The sequence below is a fragment of the Pygocentrus nattereri genome, chromosome 3, assembly GCF_015220715.1.
Source record: "Pygocentrus nattereri isolate fPygNat1 chromosome 3, fPygNat1.pri, whole genome shotgun sequence".
Taxonomy (NCBI): Eukaryota; Metazoa; Chordata; class Actinopteri; order Characiformes; family Serrasalmidae; genus Pygocentrus; species Pygocentrus nattereri.
This window is the reverse complement of record NC_051213.1, coordinates 18279077-18298287: the sequence shown is the minus strand read 5'-3', so window position 1 is coordinate 18298287 and position 19211 is coordinate 18279077. Positions and strand designations below refer to the sequence as shown.

The following is a 19211-nucleotide window of genomic DNA, read 5'->3' as shown; positions in this document are numbered from 1 at the left end:
GCTTAGGCCATCACACCAGAGATAAATTTTGAGCGGGCCTGAATTCCCTCCTCACTCTCACAGCTGCTGGGACCGACAGAGCCTGCTCACACACGGTAACTACACCATCTACCTGCTTAAAAATGACCTGGTGGTTAAGCTCAGCTGTACTCAAGTTGTAGGTTAGCTAACGTTAGCTGCTTTCTGACTGCATTTCATGGTGTTTGCTGTACTGTTTTTCAACTTTGAGCGCAGTTAGTGGAGTGTTGACTTTGTATGCCTAATGCTAGCTCATGTCTGACGCTTCTTTTAGTTTGTACATGGCCCTTAAGCTACTTTTGACAGCACTTTACTTTCTAAAGTGTGCTGCACAGATAGAGCTGGCATTTAAGCTCCTGTAGCGATTTTTTTTTTTTTTTTTTTTTTTTTTTTTTAATTATCCTTTGGTGGACAGGCCTTTACGCTCCACGCCCCCTCAAAGCTCTACAGGATTATACTTTCTAATTTTGACCCCCTGTCACCATCCAAAGAGGAGTGAATTAGCCTGTTGCTGCCTACCACTGTGCCCAGCTAGATCTCCATTTGACTCTTTAGCTTTTATGTTGTGCTGGGAGTTCATGTAACTTTTTTTAAATTGTCCATGCCCTGCAACACCTGGTCCCTGATGACTGATTTGTGATTTCATTGCAGAGGACAAGACCAAAGTGGGCAAAATGGTTAAAGTTGGCATCAATGGGTAAGACTTTTATTTCTGTTTGTATGGCAGGCTATAAAATGTAAAGCTTCCAGTTTGCAGTATTAAGTGGTCCTGAATCCCTCTGCTTCCTGTGCCTTTCTCCCTCCAAAGACCTATTGAGTTTTTGACTTGAGTATCTGCTGCTTTATAAAAGTAATAAGCAGCATTTTGACCTGTTAACCCATTCAAAAGTTGCATTTCAGTTATAGTTTCACTTGTTGACACTGACATGAGTTGACTGCACTAGTTTTCCATTTAACTTCATATTAAGCAATCTCTGTTTGCAAAGTGGTCACCCTGACGTCAGGTGATTGTGAAACTTCACCTGCTCTGTGCTTATCATGCTTCAGATGCCCTTTTTTTTTCTTTGCCAAGGATCAGAGTTGGCCTTTGAAATCTGCCTTTGCCTGTTTGATAGACATGCTTTTATCGTGGTGAATGACAGAACTGTCTCTGGCACCAGCTGTCATGCCCTTAAATGCAGGGCTCTTATGTAATAAGAAATTGGAGCCTTCTACATAGCTCAGAGGTCATGCGTGCATACAGTAAGCTGTATGCACTGGCCAAAATCACATGAGGATGCCCTTTGAAGCAGTGTCTTATGCTTATCACTTGTATCTGAATCGGCTTAAGATCTGAGGCTTAAATCACTATGTAGTCCTTTATGCTCTGGAACTTCTTTGTAGTGCTGCTGCTTCCAAGTTTTAAGTGGATGCTTGGATGTTTGTCCCAATATGCTTGGGTTTTTTTCCTCTGAACTCCAGGGTTAAACTGTAACTAGTTCTTGATTTGAGTTTTCCTCCTTGTTCTTCCTCTACAACAGGACTTTAATCCTTAGTCCAGTGTTTCTCAACTCTTACTGGATTACCTGTGTACCTATCTTATCAGACAGGAAACTGATTTGTCCCTTGTTCATGGTTTAGTGATCTAGTGAGTCTTTTCTAAAGTCACCCTAGATTAGCCACTGCAGGTATATTAGTATGTATTGTATTTAGCAACAATTGAAATCCACCTAGTGCAATTCAAAACAGCAAACCAGAGCTTGATCTTGACATTTGGTCTTGCCATGCATGCAGGCTCTCTAGTACAACACTCTTAACTCCTGGGTTTGAAGAAAGGCCTTCTCTGTACGGAGAGGGGTGTGAGTGCACAATCCTTATGTAGTGAGAGGTGGGATGGTGACTGTTCATTTGTCAAGTGGTCAAAAGAATGGTCCAATGGTAAAGCTCTTATGGTAGGGATGTGCTTTTTCTTTGCACTTGACAGTGTAGCTGTTCTGCCATCTAGTGGTGGGTAGAGCATTTGAGACACTTCACTAAAGAGTAGCTGCATGGGTAGGTTTTAATTTTTTGGCAAACTTGAACCTTAAGATGCACCTAGTGGTAGACCGTTTAGAGTACTCTACAGTTGCTAAAATAGTGACTGCCTTATTTGAATGCCTGTTGTCTGATCAGTTACTTTGGCAGCATACACACTGGAAATGTTCACTGTAAAGGTAATGAGAGCTGCAGCTTTTAAACTTTATGTTTCAGATTTGGCCGCATTGGGCGTTTGGTGACCCGTGCTGCCTTCACATCCAAGAAGGTGGAGATTGTAGCAATCAATGATCCCTTCATTGATCTGGATTACATGGTGAGTTTAGTCAGGGGTGGTTTTTTTTTTTTTTTTTTTTTTTTTTTTTTTTAATATAAGGGGGGGGGGGGGGTGAAATGATACTCAACATGGACTTTACATCCAAATCTGTTACTTGAGGGTGGAGTGGGGCTTGGAACTTTGAGTGGGATGGGATTTTCTCCCCCGTTGGCGTTTGATTGGTCACAATCAGTCCTTCCTGTCATTCTGATTTATCTGTCTAGGTTTACATGTTCAAGTATGACTCCACTCATGGAAAGTACAAGGGTGAGGTGAAGGCTGAGGGTGGCAAGCTGATCATTGATGGACATGCCATTAAGGTTTTCAGCGAGTGAGTTGTCTGCATAAGCATGAGAACTGTTATGTTTTGACGTGCTTACCACCTCACTCCCTGCCCTTGTACCCTGTAGGAGGGACCCAGCCAACATTAAATGGGCTGATGCTGGTGCTCAGTATGTTGTGGAGTCTACTGGTGTTTTCACCACTATTGAGAAGGCCTCTGTAAGTATTGTCATACTGAAATGTTATCTTGAGTGCATCTTTCTTTAGATTGCCCAAACCTTGTAATGTATTTGATGCATACCTTTCACTGAACTGTGAGCTCTGTTTTTAGGCTCATTTGAAAGGTGGTGCCAAGAGAGTCATTATCTCTGCCCCCAGTGCTGATGCCCCAATGTTTGTCATGGGTGTCAACCATGAGAAATATGACAAGTCCCTTGCAGTAGTCAGGTGAGTTCCTTTTCAACTGTCATTACTTCTCAAAATATTGTTCTCTGGAAATAGTGAGCACTTGATTTTGATTGGCATGTGTGGGTTTTTTGTTCTTAAATGCTGTCTTCCTGTAATTGTCTGGTCTACTTGTGTCTATAGCAATGCCTCTTGCACTACCAACTGCTTGGCACCTCTGGCCAAGGTCGTCCATGATAAATTTGGCATCATTGAGGGCCTTATGGTAAGAGATTAAACATGGTACAATCCTGCTTTAAGCTTTTTGAATTTTTTTTTTTTTTTTTTTCCCCCTCCTCCCTTCCATGTTACTCACCTGGGTTTTAATTCCTTCTTTCAGAGCACTGTTCATGCAATCACAGCCACCCAGAAGACAGTTGATGGTCCCTCTGGTAAGCTGTGGAGGGATGGCCGTGGTGCCAGCCAGAATATTATCCCAGCCTCCACTGGCGCTGCCAAGGCTGTGGGAAAAGTCATTCCTGAACTCAATGGGTCAGTCTCATTCACCATACACTTGCTCTGCATTCAGATTACATCTGAGGCTAGAAGTTGGTCCTACTGCTTTACATCAACTTCAAGTTGTTTGGAGTTTGAGTGCATTTGTCAGGTTTAGTCATGGCTAGATTTGTATCCCCCCCTTGCTTTTTCACTTCTAAAACTTGAAGCAGCTCAGTGGATTGAAATCAAATGCATTTTTAAAATGGAAATCTTAAAAACATGGTTGGCAAGCCCCGTTTGGTCATCAGCCCTTCTGACGTTGGTGTTTACTCAAAGTGAAAGCCATGTTTAGTCATAGCAAGGAGTTCTCCATTTTCTCCACTAGTTTTGACACATGGCTAATGCTTCTCTTCCTGTTTCAGCAAGCTGACTGGAATGGCCTTCCGTGTCCCCACTCCCAATGTGTCAGTGGTTGACTTGACTGTTCGTTTGGAGAAGCCTGTGAGTACATAGACGTCCTGCATTGCACCAGTCCCTAGATGGTCATTCATGCAACCACACCAGTCTGTTCTAACAGTAGAGCAAAAAAATCCTTATTACTTAAGGTGTAATTGTTGATCTCCTCAAATTTGTGCTTTTAACAAAACTAATGCTAATCAGTCTGTTTTGAGCCCCTGTGGTTGGGGTTCTCTGTTCTGAATGTAAAGTGCAACTTGAATTTTCACTGATTTATAGCTTTTAAGTCAAGTCCTTTTGATTGTACTGGGTTTGGTTTTGAAGTGTTTTTTTTTCTGGAACTTTTGAGGAAACTTTAGTGTTTTAAAAACTGCTCTCTTCTTGCCCTCCAGGCCAAGTATGATGACATTAAGAAAGTGATCAAGGAAGCCTCTGAGGGGCCCATGAAGGGCATTCTGGGATACACAGAACACCAGGTGTGTGGTATACCTAATGAGCATCACATTCCAGTTTAACCAATCCATTATTTTGGTTGATGCTCTGGGATAAATTCCATTTATTGATAACTAAGTTGTCAGGGCTACATGTAGCTATCAATGGACTCTAGCATGATCTGTATCAATGACTAGATTGATGCCTCATGTCAATGAGATCATGGTGACTCAGAAATGCACAGCATTGTTTTAAACATGCTGATCTGTCACAGGTGGTGTCCACAGACTTCAATGGTGACTGTCGCTCCTCCATCTTTGATGCTGGTGCTGGAATTGCCCTCAATGATCACTTTGTGAAGCTGGTGACATGGTACAAAGATGTTAACACATACCTGTTGGTTTTATTATTCCTTGATGCAGATTGGTGACTTGATTTGTTCTTCCTTCCTAGGTATGACAATGAGTTTGGCTACAGCAACCGTGTCTGTGACTTGATGGCCCACATGGCTTCCAAGGAGTAGATATGACCTTTTGACATGATTTGAATGTTCTCCCTCATTACAGCTGCCTGAAGTGCCATACTTTAAAGACCAATTTTTTATATGGAAATGCCCTGTTCTGTTTCTGTGTGAGGTTGAAGTGGATACTGAAATGTTGAAGGCATCTGTCTTTCAACCTGTGACCTGAATAAAGTCATCTGCTGTGAATTAATGTCTGGCCACTTTTTTTTGTATTTTCATTCTCCAAGCCCCTTCTCCCTCAAGGTCGTGGGGGATGCTAGAGCCTATCCCAGCAGTCATTGGGCAAAATGTCTTGTATCTAGTCTCTAATCTGTATACTGGTCCTGCAGTAGAATATTTACTTTTCTGTGCAGAGTTTCTTCCATGTAGGACAGTCACATATGCAAATTCTTTGAAGTGGGTTGTGTTGGTAATGAACTGCAATAAGTGTGGCCCTAAAGATACATGTTTGGGGTAAGCCTGTAGGTTTTAGTAGTAGTGGCTCAGTAAAGGTCACATCAGTTCACTCAGGAATTAAATGTTTGGTTTGTTTATTTGATGTTGGCCACAATTTTTGCCATTAGTTTTCCTTGGTTGAGACCCCCATTTCTGATCCCTCAAAATGCAGCTGAGCTCATCTACAGACCTATACTTAAGTGTCTGGTATGAGGGGTGTGGGTTTTTGGGTTTTTTTTTTTTTTTTTTTTTTTTTTTAAATATATAAATGTGTAAGAATCTGAACATGCAAAGGCTTGTGTTAATACTTCCATAAAGGTTTGGACAGTGTGAAATGCTATTGACTTACTAAGTGATTTATATATGACCTAAACTGGAAGTTTAAACTTTTTTTGTAAATGTAGGCATTCAAAGTTTAATGCCTACAAAGTTTGAATAGTGTTTACATGCTTGCATGTACTCAATGAGGTTGATTTTACATTAGTCAATGTCGGAGTTTATTGGCTCATTGCAAGCAAAAATCTGGTTGCTGTCTGACTCAAAACCTGGCGAGTTCTATTATCTGGTAAGTGCATATAAAGAAGTCACTTTCTGCAGTTACCAGGTTATTCAGTGCATGTAAATGCACTGTCACATTTTCACAACACTAATGTTTGGGTATTGATGAGACAAATTAATCCAAGTTTCATGTGCTTTTTTTTTTTTTTTTTTTTTTTTTTTTTTTTTTCCCCATGTGCTTTTTTTTTTTAAATGGCTTGGTGTCATGTTGAAATAAGCATCAACCCTTTAAAAGACAGCATGTCGCTGTTGTCAGAAGAAAACCTTGTATCTCCAAAATGGGAACTTTACAGAAGAAGGAAAAAACCTACTCTACTTCTAATGCAAGTCATTGGAACCAGATGTCTTTCCAAGTCATTTTGGGTCATTTCTGTTGGTCTGTTCATGAGATTTACACACAATGTAAAGAACAGGCATTTCATTTTTGTCAAAAACTGGAAAACGACAAGAACAGAGATATGTTGCTCCAATATGTGTTCTGTGTTCATGGTGCCTTCACAGATGTTACCCACTTATACCCTCCATGCAATGACAGACCCTGGCTTTTGGACTTTAAACTGGTAATAATCTGCATGGTTTAGATTGAGACCCTTATTAGTCCCACAACAGTGAAATTTCACCTCCCCATTTAACCCATCCACGCAGTGAAACACCTCATACACATTAGTGAACACTCACACCTGCCCAAAGTGGTGGGCAGTCCTATCCACAGCATCCGGGGAGCAGTTGGAAGTTAAGTCCCTTGCTCAATGGCACTTGTTACGTACAGCTCAGACGATCGAACTGGCAATCTTCCGGTCACAGGGCTGGTTGCTTAACCTCCAGCCCATGTTCTTTTCCTCTTTGGCCAACCACATTACATGAGTCCACTGTGAATCAATCTATTTCATGTGATTTCTTCTGAGCAGTGTACAGTCCTAACTTGCATTTTTGATGCACTGACAGTGTTCATTCACAGAAGCATGCAGATTTGTAATGCAGTTCCCTCTGAGGGATCGAAGCTCACAGTTGTGTTTTTTGGCCTTTTACTACATACAGAGATTTCTCTGAATTCCCCAAATCGTTTCATGACGTGAACTATAGATGGTGAAATACCTAAAATTCTTGCATTCCTAGGCTAAGAAACATTGCTGGACTATTCACTGTTGCATCTTTGACAAAGTGGTGATCCTTGATCCGTCCTTGCTTATAAAGGGCTATGCCTATACTGCTTGCTCCTTTTATACCTATGCATTACCTATTTATGGTGGGTTTTCACAATGTTTTTCTTCTTTTCCAGCTTTTTTTTCTGCATCAATTTCAGAATGTGCGTATGTTTACAAACTTTACTAAACCTGATACAGGGAAACATTAAATATATTGTCTTTGCAATGTTTTTGTTCAAATTCAAGTCAAATTTGATTCCTAAATTACTGCTTTCTGTGTTTACTTGAGCTCATAACATTTTGAGCACACAGTCAAAGGCACTGTGCAACTGTAAAAGCATTTTTTTTCATAAAAAACTAACATGTCAAGATGTCAAGAGATGTTCAAACATGCCAGTGGTAATTTCTGTGCTCTCAATCAGTCTCTGTGGCTCCTTTCTCATATCTTAAAAAAACACTGCTCAAAAAAATAAAGGGAACACTTAAAGAACACAATATAACTCCAAGTAAATCAAACTTCTGTGAAATCAAACTGTCCACTTAGGAAGCAACACTGATTGACAATCAATTTCACAGCTGTTGTGCAAATGGAATAGACAACAGGTGGAAATTATTGGCAATTAGCAAGACACACTCAATAAAGGAGTGGTTCTGCAGGTGGGGACCACAGACCACTTCTCAGTATCTTTGCTTTCTGGCTGATGTTTTGGTCACTTTTGAATGTTGGTGGTGCTTTCACACTCATGGTAGCATGAGACGGACTCTACAACCCACACAAGTGGCTCAGGTAGCGCCGCTCATCCAGGATGGAACATTAATGCGAGCTGTGGCAATAAGGTTTGCTGTGTCTGTCAACGATGTTCCAGAGGCTGGAGGCGCTACCAGGAGACAGGCCAGTTCACCAGAAGACGTGGAGGAGGCCGTAGGAGGGCAACAACCCAGCAGCAGGACCGCTACCTCCACCTTTGTGCAAGGAGGAACAGGAGGAGCACTGCCAGAGCCCTGCAAAATGACCTCCATTAGGTACCGAGATGAGATCCTCAGACCCCTTGTGAGTCCAAATGCTGGTGCGGTTGGCCCTGGATTCCTCCTAATGCAGGACAATGCTAGACCTCATGTGGCTGGAGTGTGTCAGCAGTTCCTGCAAGATGAAGGCATTGAAGCTATGGACTGGCCCGCCCATTCCACATACCTGAATCTGATTGAGCACATCTGGGACATCATGTCTCGCTCCATCCACCAACGCCACATTGCACCACAGACTGTCCAGGAGTTGGCGGATGCTTTAGTCCAGGTCTGGGAGGGGATCCCTCAGGAGACCATCCGCCACCTCATCAGGAGCATGCCCAGGCGTTGTAGGGAGGTCATACAGGCACGTGGAGGCCACGCACAATACTGAGCCTCATTTTGACTTGTTGTAAGGACATTACATCAAAGTTGGATCAGCCTGTCGTGTGTTTTTCCACTTTAATTTTGTGTGTGACTCCAAATCCAGACCTCCATTGGTTAATACATTTGATTTCCATTGATTTGTGTGATTTTGTTGTCAGCACATTCAACTTTGTACAGAACAAAGTATTCAATGAGAATATTTCATTCATTCAGATCTATTATTTGATAATAAATTAGTTAATTAATAAATATTATTAGTTATTTGAATGTTCCCTTTATTTTTTGAGCAGTGTATTAAATGAACTGCATAAGAAAAATTGATATGCAATTACTTTAGTCAAATATACAGAAGTTGCTGACATTGCTTATCATGCTCCATCAAGGGTGAGAGTTCCTTCTAATGGCAATACAACAGTGAAGATAAAGCTGAATGAACCACTGTTATTCAATTAAATATAATTCTTTTCACCTTATATTCACATTTTCTATCTCTCTCACTCTTTGGTCAATACTGTGCCCATCAGTACCCAAGGGTAATACTGCATTAATAATGCATCCTGGCATGTTTTGGACCATTATATCATTCAGTAAATCTATATGAAATATGCTCATCAATGTTATTGACATTGGAGCTAAAAGCACAGGCAAGCTTTCCCATTTAAGTGCATCCTTTTAGCCTCAGCAACATATCTGCATGTCATTACTGTACGCTTGACTTCAGCCATGCCAGGAATGCTAGAAAAAGTGGCACATAGAAGGCACATGATCAGAAAAAGGCACAGAGAGGTGAAGGTGATGTGTTGCAATACTCTGCCTGTTTTTGTATGTATGATGTTACAAATGAAGGCAGCGTATTAAAAAGTAGATCCTCAAAGCTGTTTTTATTTTAAAATTTCTCCAATTATTTTCTAATGTAGATAAATTGTTATAACTGTGTATGGGGGGAAACAGACTGAGAGATGAAAAGGATGATCAGTACTTAAAGGCTTTATATTCTGTGGTGTGAGTAAAAACTGCCCAATAACTTGATTATTTTGTTGTTGCTATGATGTGAGAGTGCACTGGCCCACAAGGCCTTCTTTAACTTAATGTCCATGTCTGAATTTTACATTTCTTTTGGTCCATATGTTCTCTGGACTTGCCTGAGCACAAATCTGTAGATTTGTTTCTCAATTTATCAAAATGTGTGAGTGTACAAAGTAGACATTCTTTAGCAATTTATCTAATTAAATTCAGTCTTTTGGTCACATGGGACCACTTTTAGATGTCCTTATAAAATGGCTATACCACTAATCAGAATTTCTGTGGCATTTTCCTTGTCATGCTCAGCTTAGCTGAACAAAAAAGCACATTGGAATTCCTCATTTTTTATTCATTTTAACACTTCACTTAAAATGAACCTCTAGAAGTAGGGTATCAGGCTCAAACAATTCTTTTTTCCTGCTGATATCTGCTCTGGCATTTCCAGATGATATTAGCGCAATGCGGATACCTGATATCAAATCAGTGACATATCTAGATATTTTACAAAACAGCAGTAATAACTCTAAATAAACAAGTGTTAACAATGGTTATTGTATAATCAAATACCGGCTGCCTACTTGGACTATGGTGGTTGCTGTATTTTTGGTGGTATTTGTACACACCTAAATCTGGGGTCTTGCTGCTCACCACAGATCTACATCATGATGTTAAAAACCTCCATCTCAGAGATTAATGTTATGCTTATGTGTGTGTACATGTTTGTCTGTCCATTTTTTCTTCTTTTAAGCTCCTGTTCAATTCTTTTTAAGAGTCCTGGGGACTATGTGACTGTGCAATACTTTTCTGGCAGCTTTTACTCCTGCATAATGATTTTCTAATCTCTAATCTCTTCATCTGCTGATCAACAAGTACTATGCGTGCCAGGGGTCACTGTTTTCCATGTCACGCTCTTTGCCTCTTTCTATCTACCTAATTGGTTCTGTGTCCACATTAATGTCATTATGAAGCGTCCACCACATACCCACCCATAAAGAGTGAGAAACCTCGCTTTGGGGGATGCGACAGAGTGGCAGAGAATGAGGGTTGGTGCAGGGCAAAAAGCCTCAGAGCTTTCCATTAAGTCTCTCTTTCACTATGGGTGCATGCGTGGACTGATCAGACCGACCAGAGCAAAGTTGATTTGCTCTTCTGAGAAAAACATAAAGAGGAAACAGAAGATCTAAACCACAAGAGAGGAGTATTAAAACAGCAACAATGCTAGAAATGAACTAGCAGAGTCTATCTGAAAAACAGAGTGAGAGGAGACAGGAGACGGGGTGAGTCACTTAGCAGAAGGTAAGTCTTCTAATCTCTTTTTGCTAGCGCTGCACAGCCTGAGGATAATGAAGACACCTGTTTTTATTTTTTCACACTGCACAAACCACAGACGTCAACACATTCAGAGTGGAACTGATAAAGATCCTCTCTTTTTCTCTTCTCTTTTCAATTCCTCTCAATTTATCTCTTCTTCTCTTCCTAATTTCTCTCTATTTTTCTTCTCAATTCTTCTCTATTTATCTTCTCTTTTCAATTCCCCTCTTTCCAATTCCGTCCCATGTCTCTTCTCTTCTTTTCTCAATTTCTCTCCTCTCATCAATTCCTCTTCTCTTCTCTATCTTGAAATTAGGTTTGAGTGGAGATAAATACCACTAGCTGTGTGTGAAGGGAGTTCTTTTAGCTTATTTTTTTGTTTTGTTTGTTGATCTGAGAACTAATGAGAGATGAGATGTGGTAACTCTTGATTGGTAAAGACATGCAACAAAAGACAAAGGAGATCTCTAATTTCTCTCTTTTAGTGTAGCTGTGAAAGAAATTAACTGTAGTATTTAAGTTCAGAATGTATAGCCTCCAAATGAATTGTGAAGAGTCACTGTTTTAAATTCGACCTGGTTCATTGGTTTGATTTGTTACAGAGTCACAGGACCAACTCAGAGAAGAATGCATGTTGTGTTCTGTGTATTCATGTTGGGTTTAGGGTGTGTTGACATTTTTATGTTTCCTGACCATTGGGCTGCAGCCTCATTCTGTTTTCTTTCATTAATGGATAAAAATATGTGGCAGTGACAAGGATAAACTACTTTTCATTCTTTGTGAGCAGCTCGTGTCTGAGGGAGTGAACCACTCTTGGAGGAGGTCTATGTCTCACCCGTCCTCCTTCAATATCTCCTTCCACTCCCACCTCACCCCTTCTACCGACCTTATTGTAGCCATCATCCTCATCATCACAGGTGGGCCCAACAACCATTTTTCTTTCTTTCTTTCTTTCTTTCTTTCTTTCTTTCTTTTTCTTTCTTTCTTTCTTTCTTTCTTTCTTTCTTTCTTTCTTTTTTTCTATCTATCTATAACTTTCTATCTATCTATCTGTATTTATGCACTTAGATACATACTTCTACATCAGTGATAAAAGCTTAAATGAGTGTAGAACATTTTACATCATGGCAGGTTAAGTAAAGGAAAGACATGATTCACAGTCAATATGTATTTAAATATGAAAAAGTAAACATTTATATTGATTGGTCACTGCACATACTGATGTACATCAGAAAGGATCACCTCTGAACCAACACCCCTCTCTCTTTCAGGGGTGGTATCTGTGACTGGGAATGGGGTGGTATTACTGGCTCATGGGCGGAAGCGGAAGAAACTGAGAGCTCATGAGCTGATGACCATAAATTTAGCAGTGTGCGATTTTGGTTACAGTGTGCTGGGGGCGCCATGCGTAGTTATCTCCAGGTAGGTCTTTAATTGTAATTATTTGTGAAACTTCATTCTTATAGTGTATGTAAGATGCTAAAAAAGGCTTTTTATTCAGCAGCTTTTTATCCCAATTTCCCTTTCCATCTTAAAAGGTGCATCAGTTACATTCTGGCAACTGTGTAACTTCAGCGATCGTTTAGGGGAATTCCACTGATTTTTTCAAAATTTCTGTATGATGAAATGGATAAGATATAAACAAAGTCATTCAGAATGCTTTGATGTGAAATGTTTAGTCCTAATGAAAGAACCAGAGTCAGAACTGTTCATAGTCTAGATAATGGGAACCAGACGTACGAAGAAGTTAATGCTTCTAAAACTACTTCACAGAAATGTATTACATAAAATAATAAAGAGTATGGTTCCAGATGCCTGAAACATTGTTTAAGCACACTCAAGAACACATGTGTGAACAATTCTGCAGTTTGAGAACACACCATGGATCTGATGAAGACTTTTTCTTAGCTACTGGTTAGTAAGGCCCAATGTCTATTTTACCAATGTCAGTATTACATATAAAAACTCACTGATTCGCTGGTTATTTTGAAAAGTAAATAAAATGGTTATTTTTGCATTGTTTACATCATGATCCCAGTTTCTATCACCGCCACTGTAAAGAAATCTTAGTCAGCAAATTTCTCTACAATGAACCATTTCACATAAAACCACTTCAAATTACTTGTTTACAACCCCACATTATGTCCAGGGCACTGTGGGACCAGTAACATGTGGAATTAAACATCGGAATGATGATGACAGGTTTAAAGCTTAAGGAACTAGCAAAAAAGCCATTTTATTAAAATAACACCGGATTAAAATACTGTGCTATGATATCTAGTACCACACTGGAAAAATCAAGCTGTGGACAGCACCACAGAAAAGAACAAAAAACCTAATCACGCTTGCTTGGACTGAGACAAACAGTACTTAGCTAACCTACAAAAAGAAACAAAAGCTAATGACTCTACACTTCCCTGGCTACTAGTCTGAAGTATATGGCAGTGCCCGCCCTCTCATCTAGACAGCAAGACAGAGTAGACCGAGAAGGTATAGGCACCTGTTTGAAACCTTAGGTGGTACAAATAATCTAACAATCTTTTGTAAAACACAAGTTAAGTATGCAGGTTAAAAATAAATAAATAAATAAATAAAGCGCTTCCTCTAACACAAGATAAACTCTTGTAAACTAAGTTAAAAGACTTACCAGTAAAATACCTAAAACATAAGCACACTCCCAACTCGAGATTAAAGACACAAACTGAAACATAGCACACATGATCAGTCCTCTCTCTTCAGCCATCTTGAAGGCCTCCTGTTAAGGCTTAAGTTTCTACACCCACGCTACACCAGCCAGGCCTCTGATTGGTCACTTACATTGGTGCTTACGTGTAACTAAAATATCCTTGACTGAATTACCTAGAAATTTAAAAAAAATGGTGGAATTCCTATTTTAACAATGTTCTGTTTGAAGGTATTGGCTGGAATCCAGTAATGATATTTTAGGGAGTGGCACTGAAATGTAGAAGTGAGCCATAGGCAAGACAATTTCTTTCTCTTGCCTTCATGTGGAGAAATTGATGTACGTACATACAGTATGGCAGTTCTCACTGAGCAAATTGGGTTAAAGTTCATTGCTTGAGGGCAGAACAACAGTCTAAGAAAGGAATGCAAATAAGTATAGCCCTTCCAGCATTCACCCAAATCAAATAACATCCCAACTAGGACTGTTGGATTAAACCCATAACCCACCATCATGTACCCCTGAGCCACTGCCTGCCACACATACAGAACAATCTCTTACTCTTTCTTTCTGTTTCTCTTCAGTTTGTCTCATGGGTGGATTCTGGGGGATATGGGCTGTTGGTGGTACGGCTTTCAGGGTTTTGTGTTTGGGGTTGGCTCCCTCTTCACCACCTGTCTCATTTCCCTAGACCGCTGCTTCAAGATCTGCAGCCTTCGCTATGGTCAGAGACACAGCTCTTTCCTGTCTGTCCTATCTCTGTCATGCTGCACTCAAAGTTACATGACTAATACATTCCATCACTTTCCAGTCGTTTCATTTTGTCTCAACAGCTCACCAAAGTTTCCACATTTTTTCCAGGAAACTGGTGATAATTGAATTACAATCAAATGTAGTCCAAAAAAGTCACCAGCATTTAGTTTTGCTTACATAATGTACATTTTGTATGTGTGTTCTATGTCACTCATTCATGTGATCATACAAGTCTGGGATAATTCTCCATTAAAAGTAAGTATTCGTACTTACAGGAAATGAAGCACACATATTTATAATGGTTTAGCAAGTTAATAGCCAGTAAAGTATGTCAATAAGTCCAGAGGTACATGTATATCTGTAATTATATCTCTGTCTGTGAGTTGCCACGAAGATATGAGTGAGTCACACTCAAAAGCCATTTGTTTTCATATTCAAACATTTTTCTATGGCTGAACAAAAATGCACCCTGAGGCTATATAATTGCCACCTGCACCACACTTTCAAACCAGCCGAATCTGTTGGGAAAACTGCAAAATTGGCAGCCCTGTATGATGGGAAAAGAACCTGTGAGTGGAATACTCCCCCTTAGCGGCCACCTAGGGGGCCTATGGATGTTGACTAAAAAAGACCCTTAAAATCTCAAAAATGCCTCCTAGTGATCTCAAGTCACACACGGTGCTCAGATTTGCTGAAATTACAACACTTATGCTTATCTGTGACTGAACTAAAGACAAGAATTCGTTTCTCATCAAAGACGAGGAATTTTCTTAGTTTTGATGTTGTGAGTCACTATTAGAATTTTTATTTCTCATGTCTTCTTTTAACTCATGCTATTTTCTCCTAAGGTATTTTAGGAGGATCAATATTAAGCCATAGTAGAGCATCATTTGAGGAGAAAAGATTTCCTCAGGGACATCCCAGTTTCTATTTGTAATGTTTAATCCTAAAGGCTATACGAATAATCAGCTAAATATTTCTGCATACTAAATTCAGACTAGCAGCTACTGTATAGAAAAGTATGGAGGGCACATTTCTTACATTTTCCTCACTCTGTCCTTCTTTCAGGTCAATGGATTGAGAGAGGACATGTTTCTCTGTCCCTTGCTCTGATGTGGGCCTACACTCTCTTCTGGGCTGTTCTCCCTGTGTTTGGTTTTGGCAGTTATGGTCCTGAGCCTTATGGCACAAGCTGCACTATAGACTGGTAAGGGCTTCTACTCTGAGTCAGAGCTGACAGCATGGTTACTTGTCTTACAAATCCACTTTTTCGGCTCCACACAACTTTATTATTCTTCCATATTAGTTCCATATTAGTTTCCAATACACTAATAAGAAGAATGCCCAAAGTTATATTTATTTCTCCTGGGATTCAGTGTCAGGATAAGCTTGGTAGTGACATCGTTAGTCATTACAAAGGAAGAGGAATAAGCTTCAGGAGCTCCAAGAATATGCATCTGCACATTTTGGAAAAAAAACATAAGGCACAAAATGTATCCAGTGCAGTAGTTACTATACTGTACTGTTATTCGATGTTTTCTTTTTTCCAATACGTTAAACTCTGCAAATAAACAGAAATTGTGGATGAAAAAAATGCAAAATGCCATAATAAGTGTGTTCTCTGTAGCGTATGTTATTTTCACTCAGAAAATTAACAAAACACACAGTTTGACTAGGGATGCTCAAACTTCACCAAAGGTTTTTCATAGTTTTCCTTGTACAGTTTAAAGTGCTGATGGGCATTACGATTTAATTGTTTGTGTGGCTACTGACTATGCTAATTGCTCAGGTTTTATAGTATCTTTTTCGTGCAGGTGGAGAATGAAATCATCTCTGAATGACAGGATCTATGTCTATCTGATCCTGCTGATGTGCTTTGTTATGCCCACTCTCATCATCTTTACCTCTTACATCGCCATCCTAATCACGGTGAGAAGGCAACAAAGAATTCCAGTATGAAGGTTTACCTCCAACAGCTTGCTGAATTATGAGGAGAGAGATGAAGTATCAGAAGTTTTAATTATGCCATAGACCTGTAGCATAGACGTGAGGTGGATGAAATATTATTCTGTTACCTTAAGTTTGATTCTTAAAGTAAGCATTCCAGTTAGTATTTTTTATTGATTTTAAGTGTCTTCACAGCTTTAAATGGGTCAAACTGTGTACATAACACTGTTTCTTTCAGGTTTATCGCTCTGGTCGCACTGTGGCCTCCATTTCCTCATCTTCTGTCAGCCATGGTAGCAGTAAAGACCTGCGTCTGACCAAGGTATTCCCATTTTAAAATCAACTTCAGGACTTTCCCAAATGTTTTTTTTATGTTGGCAAATCCCAAATTTTTTATCACAAGAGCTCCAAACCTGATAGCTTTTGGAATAATTTGAAATTATAATCACCCAAAATGGGTTAAGAATCATCTCTCAAAGATTTGTCAGGCTGAGGCTTACTTTAGTTTTTGTCCATTCTTTATAATTCCCCTAAACTTACATTCCTATATATTTCCTAACAGTTTTTATTTTGCACGCTGGGGTTGCTCATATTGTTGGTAATGATGTTCACAGAGGTCCACGAGGCTAACACGAAAACAACATATTATAGGCCTGTCCCAACAGGCATCCTAAGATCTGTGGCCCTCCTGATCATGTCAACATGTGGACTTATAGAGCAAACAGACCTTAAGTGCACTGTGTTTAAAAGTGTGCATCTGGAACAAGGAATGTGTGTGCAGTATCCATTGAAATTATGCTATCAGTTGTCTCAGCCATTTTGTTCAGGCAGCTATAAAAACCTGACCACTCTGAGTGGATCTAATATGTATTTCAAGGAATTTTGGGCAAGTGGGCACAAAAAATCAATGTAGCCTTCACCAAAGACTTCACTAAAGGTGTTTGGGAATGTTGCTGAAAGGTATTGATTAATAAATTATAACAACTTCATTAGGAATAGCTGATAATTAGGCTGTTCTTTTTTTACAACTTTGTTTACTGATTCTGAAACACAATCAAAACTGCAAAAAAATGATATGTTCCTTTAACTGCAAGTGTCAAACAGTTTCTTAATGTTCTATGTTTCTCTTTTCTTTATTCATTCTGACTAGATAGCAGCAGTGGTGTGTTCCTCGTTCCTCATAGCCTGGACACCATATGCCATTGTTTCCTTCTACTCTGCTCTCACCATCAAGGATGAGCAAGAAGAGGCCAGAGGAGCTGGGATGGTGACAGAAATGTTAGGAACAGGAACTGGACACACCAGTGGTGGATTTTCTGACTACTTCAGCTTGCACCCCTTCCTCAACTGGACATCCACAGAAAACTATGGAGATATATATGATTCCTGGAGGAACGTGACCCCAGATCAGTACAACCACCACGGGTCTAGACCCATCTCTACAGTGGTTGCTGATGTAGCAGAGCATCAGGGTCACCGGCTTGTGTCCAGTCTGAGGCCTGAGGTCAGTCTGATCCCAGCCATTTTTGCGAAGTCACACTGCATGATCAATCCTTTCATCTACCAGATTATGAATCGTGACTTCAGAGAGGACGTCTATGACATGTTCTGCTGGGGAGGGGAGAATGGAAAGAGACAGAGGAAGAGAAGGAGTGGAGGGAGTGATTCCAGTGGTAAGGAAAGAATTAAGTATAAGTCAAGTGACACTTTTAGTATCCAATGTAAGTATTGAGATTTCTTTGAATGTTTAAAACAATGGCTCTCCACCTTCATTTTCTCCCTCTCCCCTCTCAGGTTTTCATAGCAGCATCAGTCTCTCTTACTCTCACATTTGGAAGAGGAGAAGTACAGCGACCTCGCACTCATCTGTGGAGCGAGGGATGAAAGAGGAGGATATAGGGAAAGGAAACAGACAGACAGGGCCCTGGCAGGATGACAGTTCTGCAGGATGTGCATCTCTTGATGCTCCCACTGTGGACACACAGACCAACCTACAGAGGGAGCAAGGGAGCAAAGGACAAAAGGAGAAAGAGAAGGAGAAAGGTGAATCCACATCTAGCAGCTTGCTGTATTATGAGGACTAACGACAAGAACAAAATGTCAATAGCCAAGGTTTTTACAGAATCATAAAATGTAGATTTAGAAAGTCCATTCAAGTCCAGAGTGTTGGCATGCTTTTTATTCCTCCAATATATCCTGGGCCATGATTTCCTTCTGTTCTGCCCCCAGTGCTATGGACTGCCTCTCTGACGTATTTGCATTCAGTAATGTGTGATTACACAGCATATGCAAAATAAATAGACACTTGGCACAAATCTTTGTCATATAATTTAGCTGAAACCTTCAGTAGAATGTACCTGTAGTGATGTCATTTGTATTTGTACATTATCATTAAAGCCCTCACAGAAGGCAACTTACTGAGCAAATGTATATCAAGTTGTTTTATAACCATTTTAAACATTTTGTTCATTTTTCTGTCAGTGCATGCAAAATGTCCTATTATAAAGTAGTAAGAAATCAAGTTTAATTAAAGGTTTGTCCTACACTGATCACATTTCTCTCATTTTCTTTCATATTCTCTTTACATAATATAAAATATTGCACAGTTATCATACAATTTCATATAATTATCTAACCTTAGCCTAAGTTGTTATCTTACAATTTCTATGACAAATTTTCTTTTCTTTCTTCCTTTTTTCCTGTTTTTGTTTATTTTCTCATGCATAAGTAAACATGTAAAGGGTTACTCAGCCACAAGTATTAGAAAAGAGGGCAAAAGGAAAAGTGCATAAAGGCTTACAAGCATACGGGACTTATTAGCCCATGAATGACTTTTCCCAAAAGAAGAGATATCTTTTTTGTTGTTGTTATGAGCTAATTTTGGCATACAGTCATAGACAACTTTCAAGTCACTGCAAATTGCCTACGTTGAGAGTTCTGTATTTATTGGATATGAAATACCAGTTTATATTTTTTAAAAAACGTTGTGTGGATGATAATTCTAAAACAATAGTCTCTTATTTGAGCTGCTTTGGCTATTAT

At 39.7% G+C, this 19211-nt stretch overlaps 2 protein-coding genes across 3 annotated transcripts; both read left to right on the top strand.

Annotated features, from left to right (window-relative positions):
• The first annotated feature begins 3 nt into the window (after positions 1-3).
• On the top strand, positions 4-5112 carry gapdh (glyceraldehyde-3-phosphate dehydrogenase). The gene is made up of 12 exons (XM_017700490.2): positions 4-95; positions 670-715; positions 2248-2347; positions 2572-2678; positions 2758-2848; positions 2961-3076; positions 3218-3299; positions 3414-3565; positions 3934-4012; positions 4360-4443; positions 4674-4771; positions 4853-5112. The coding sequence occupies exons 2-12, from the start codon at positions 693-695 to the stop codon at positions 4920-4922; spliced, it is 1002 nt and encodes a 333-aa protein (XP_017555979.1). The 5' UTR covers positions 4-95; positions 670-692; the 3' UTR covers positions 4923-5112.
• Positions 5113-10448: 5336 nt separating this feature from the next.
• Positions 10449-18718, top strand: opn9 (opsin 9). Of its 2 annotated transcripts, none has more exons than XM_017700494.2 (9): positions 10449-10752; positions 11574-11703; positions 12058-12208; positions 14054-14193; positions 15291-15429; positions 16037-16151; positions 16408-16491; positions 17320-17842; positions 17964-18718. In XM_017700494.2, the coding sequence occupies exons 2-9, from the start codon at positions 11613-11615 to the stop codon at positions 18251-18253; spliced, it is 1533 nt and encodes a 510-aa protein (XP_017555983.1). In that variant the 5' UTR covers positions 10449-10752; positions 11574-11612; the 3' UTR covers positions 18254-18718. The 2 variants fall into 2 exon arrangements, with proteins under 2 accessions (XP_017555983.1, XP_017555982.1); XM_017700493.2 differs by having other exon boundaries at positions 10449-10771.
• Positions 18719-19211: the final 493 nt, after the last annotated feature.

Coding starts and splice junctions, on each gene's coding strand:
- gapdh (XM_017700490.2), top strand. CDS start 693: ATGGTTAAAGTTGGCATCAATGG. Junction 2,348..2,571: donor TCATTGATCTGGATTACATG/GTGAGTTTAGTC, acceptor TTATCTGTCTAG/GTTTACATGTTCAAGTATGA. Junction 2,679..2,757: donor GCCATTAAGGTTTTCAGCGA/GTGAGTTGTCTG, acceptor TGTACCCTGTAG/GAGGGACCCAGCCAACATTA.
- opn9 (XM_017700494.2), top strand. CDS start 11,613: ATGTCTCACCCGTCCTCCTTCAATATCTCCTTCCACTCCCACCTCACC. Junction 15,430..16,036: donor ACAAGCTGCACTATAGACTG/GTAAGGGCTTCT, acceptor TTTTTCGTGCAG/GTGGAGAATGAAATCATCTC. Junction 16,492..17,319: donor AAGACCTGCGTCTGACCAAG/GTATTCCCATTT, acceptor CATTCTGACTAG/ATAGCAGCAGTGGTGTGTTC.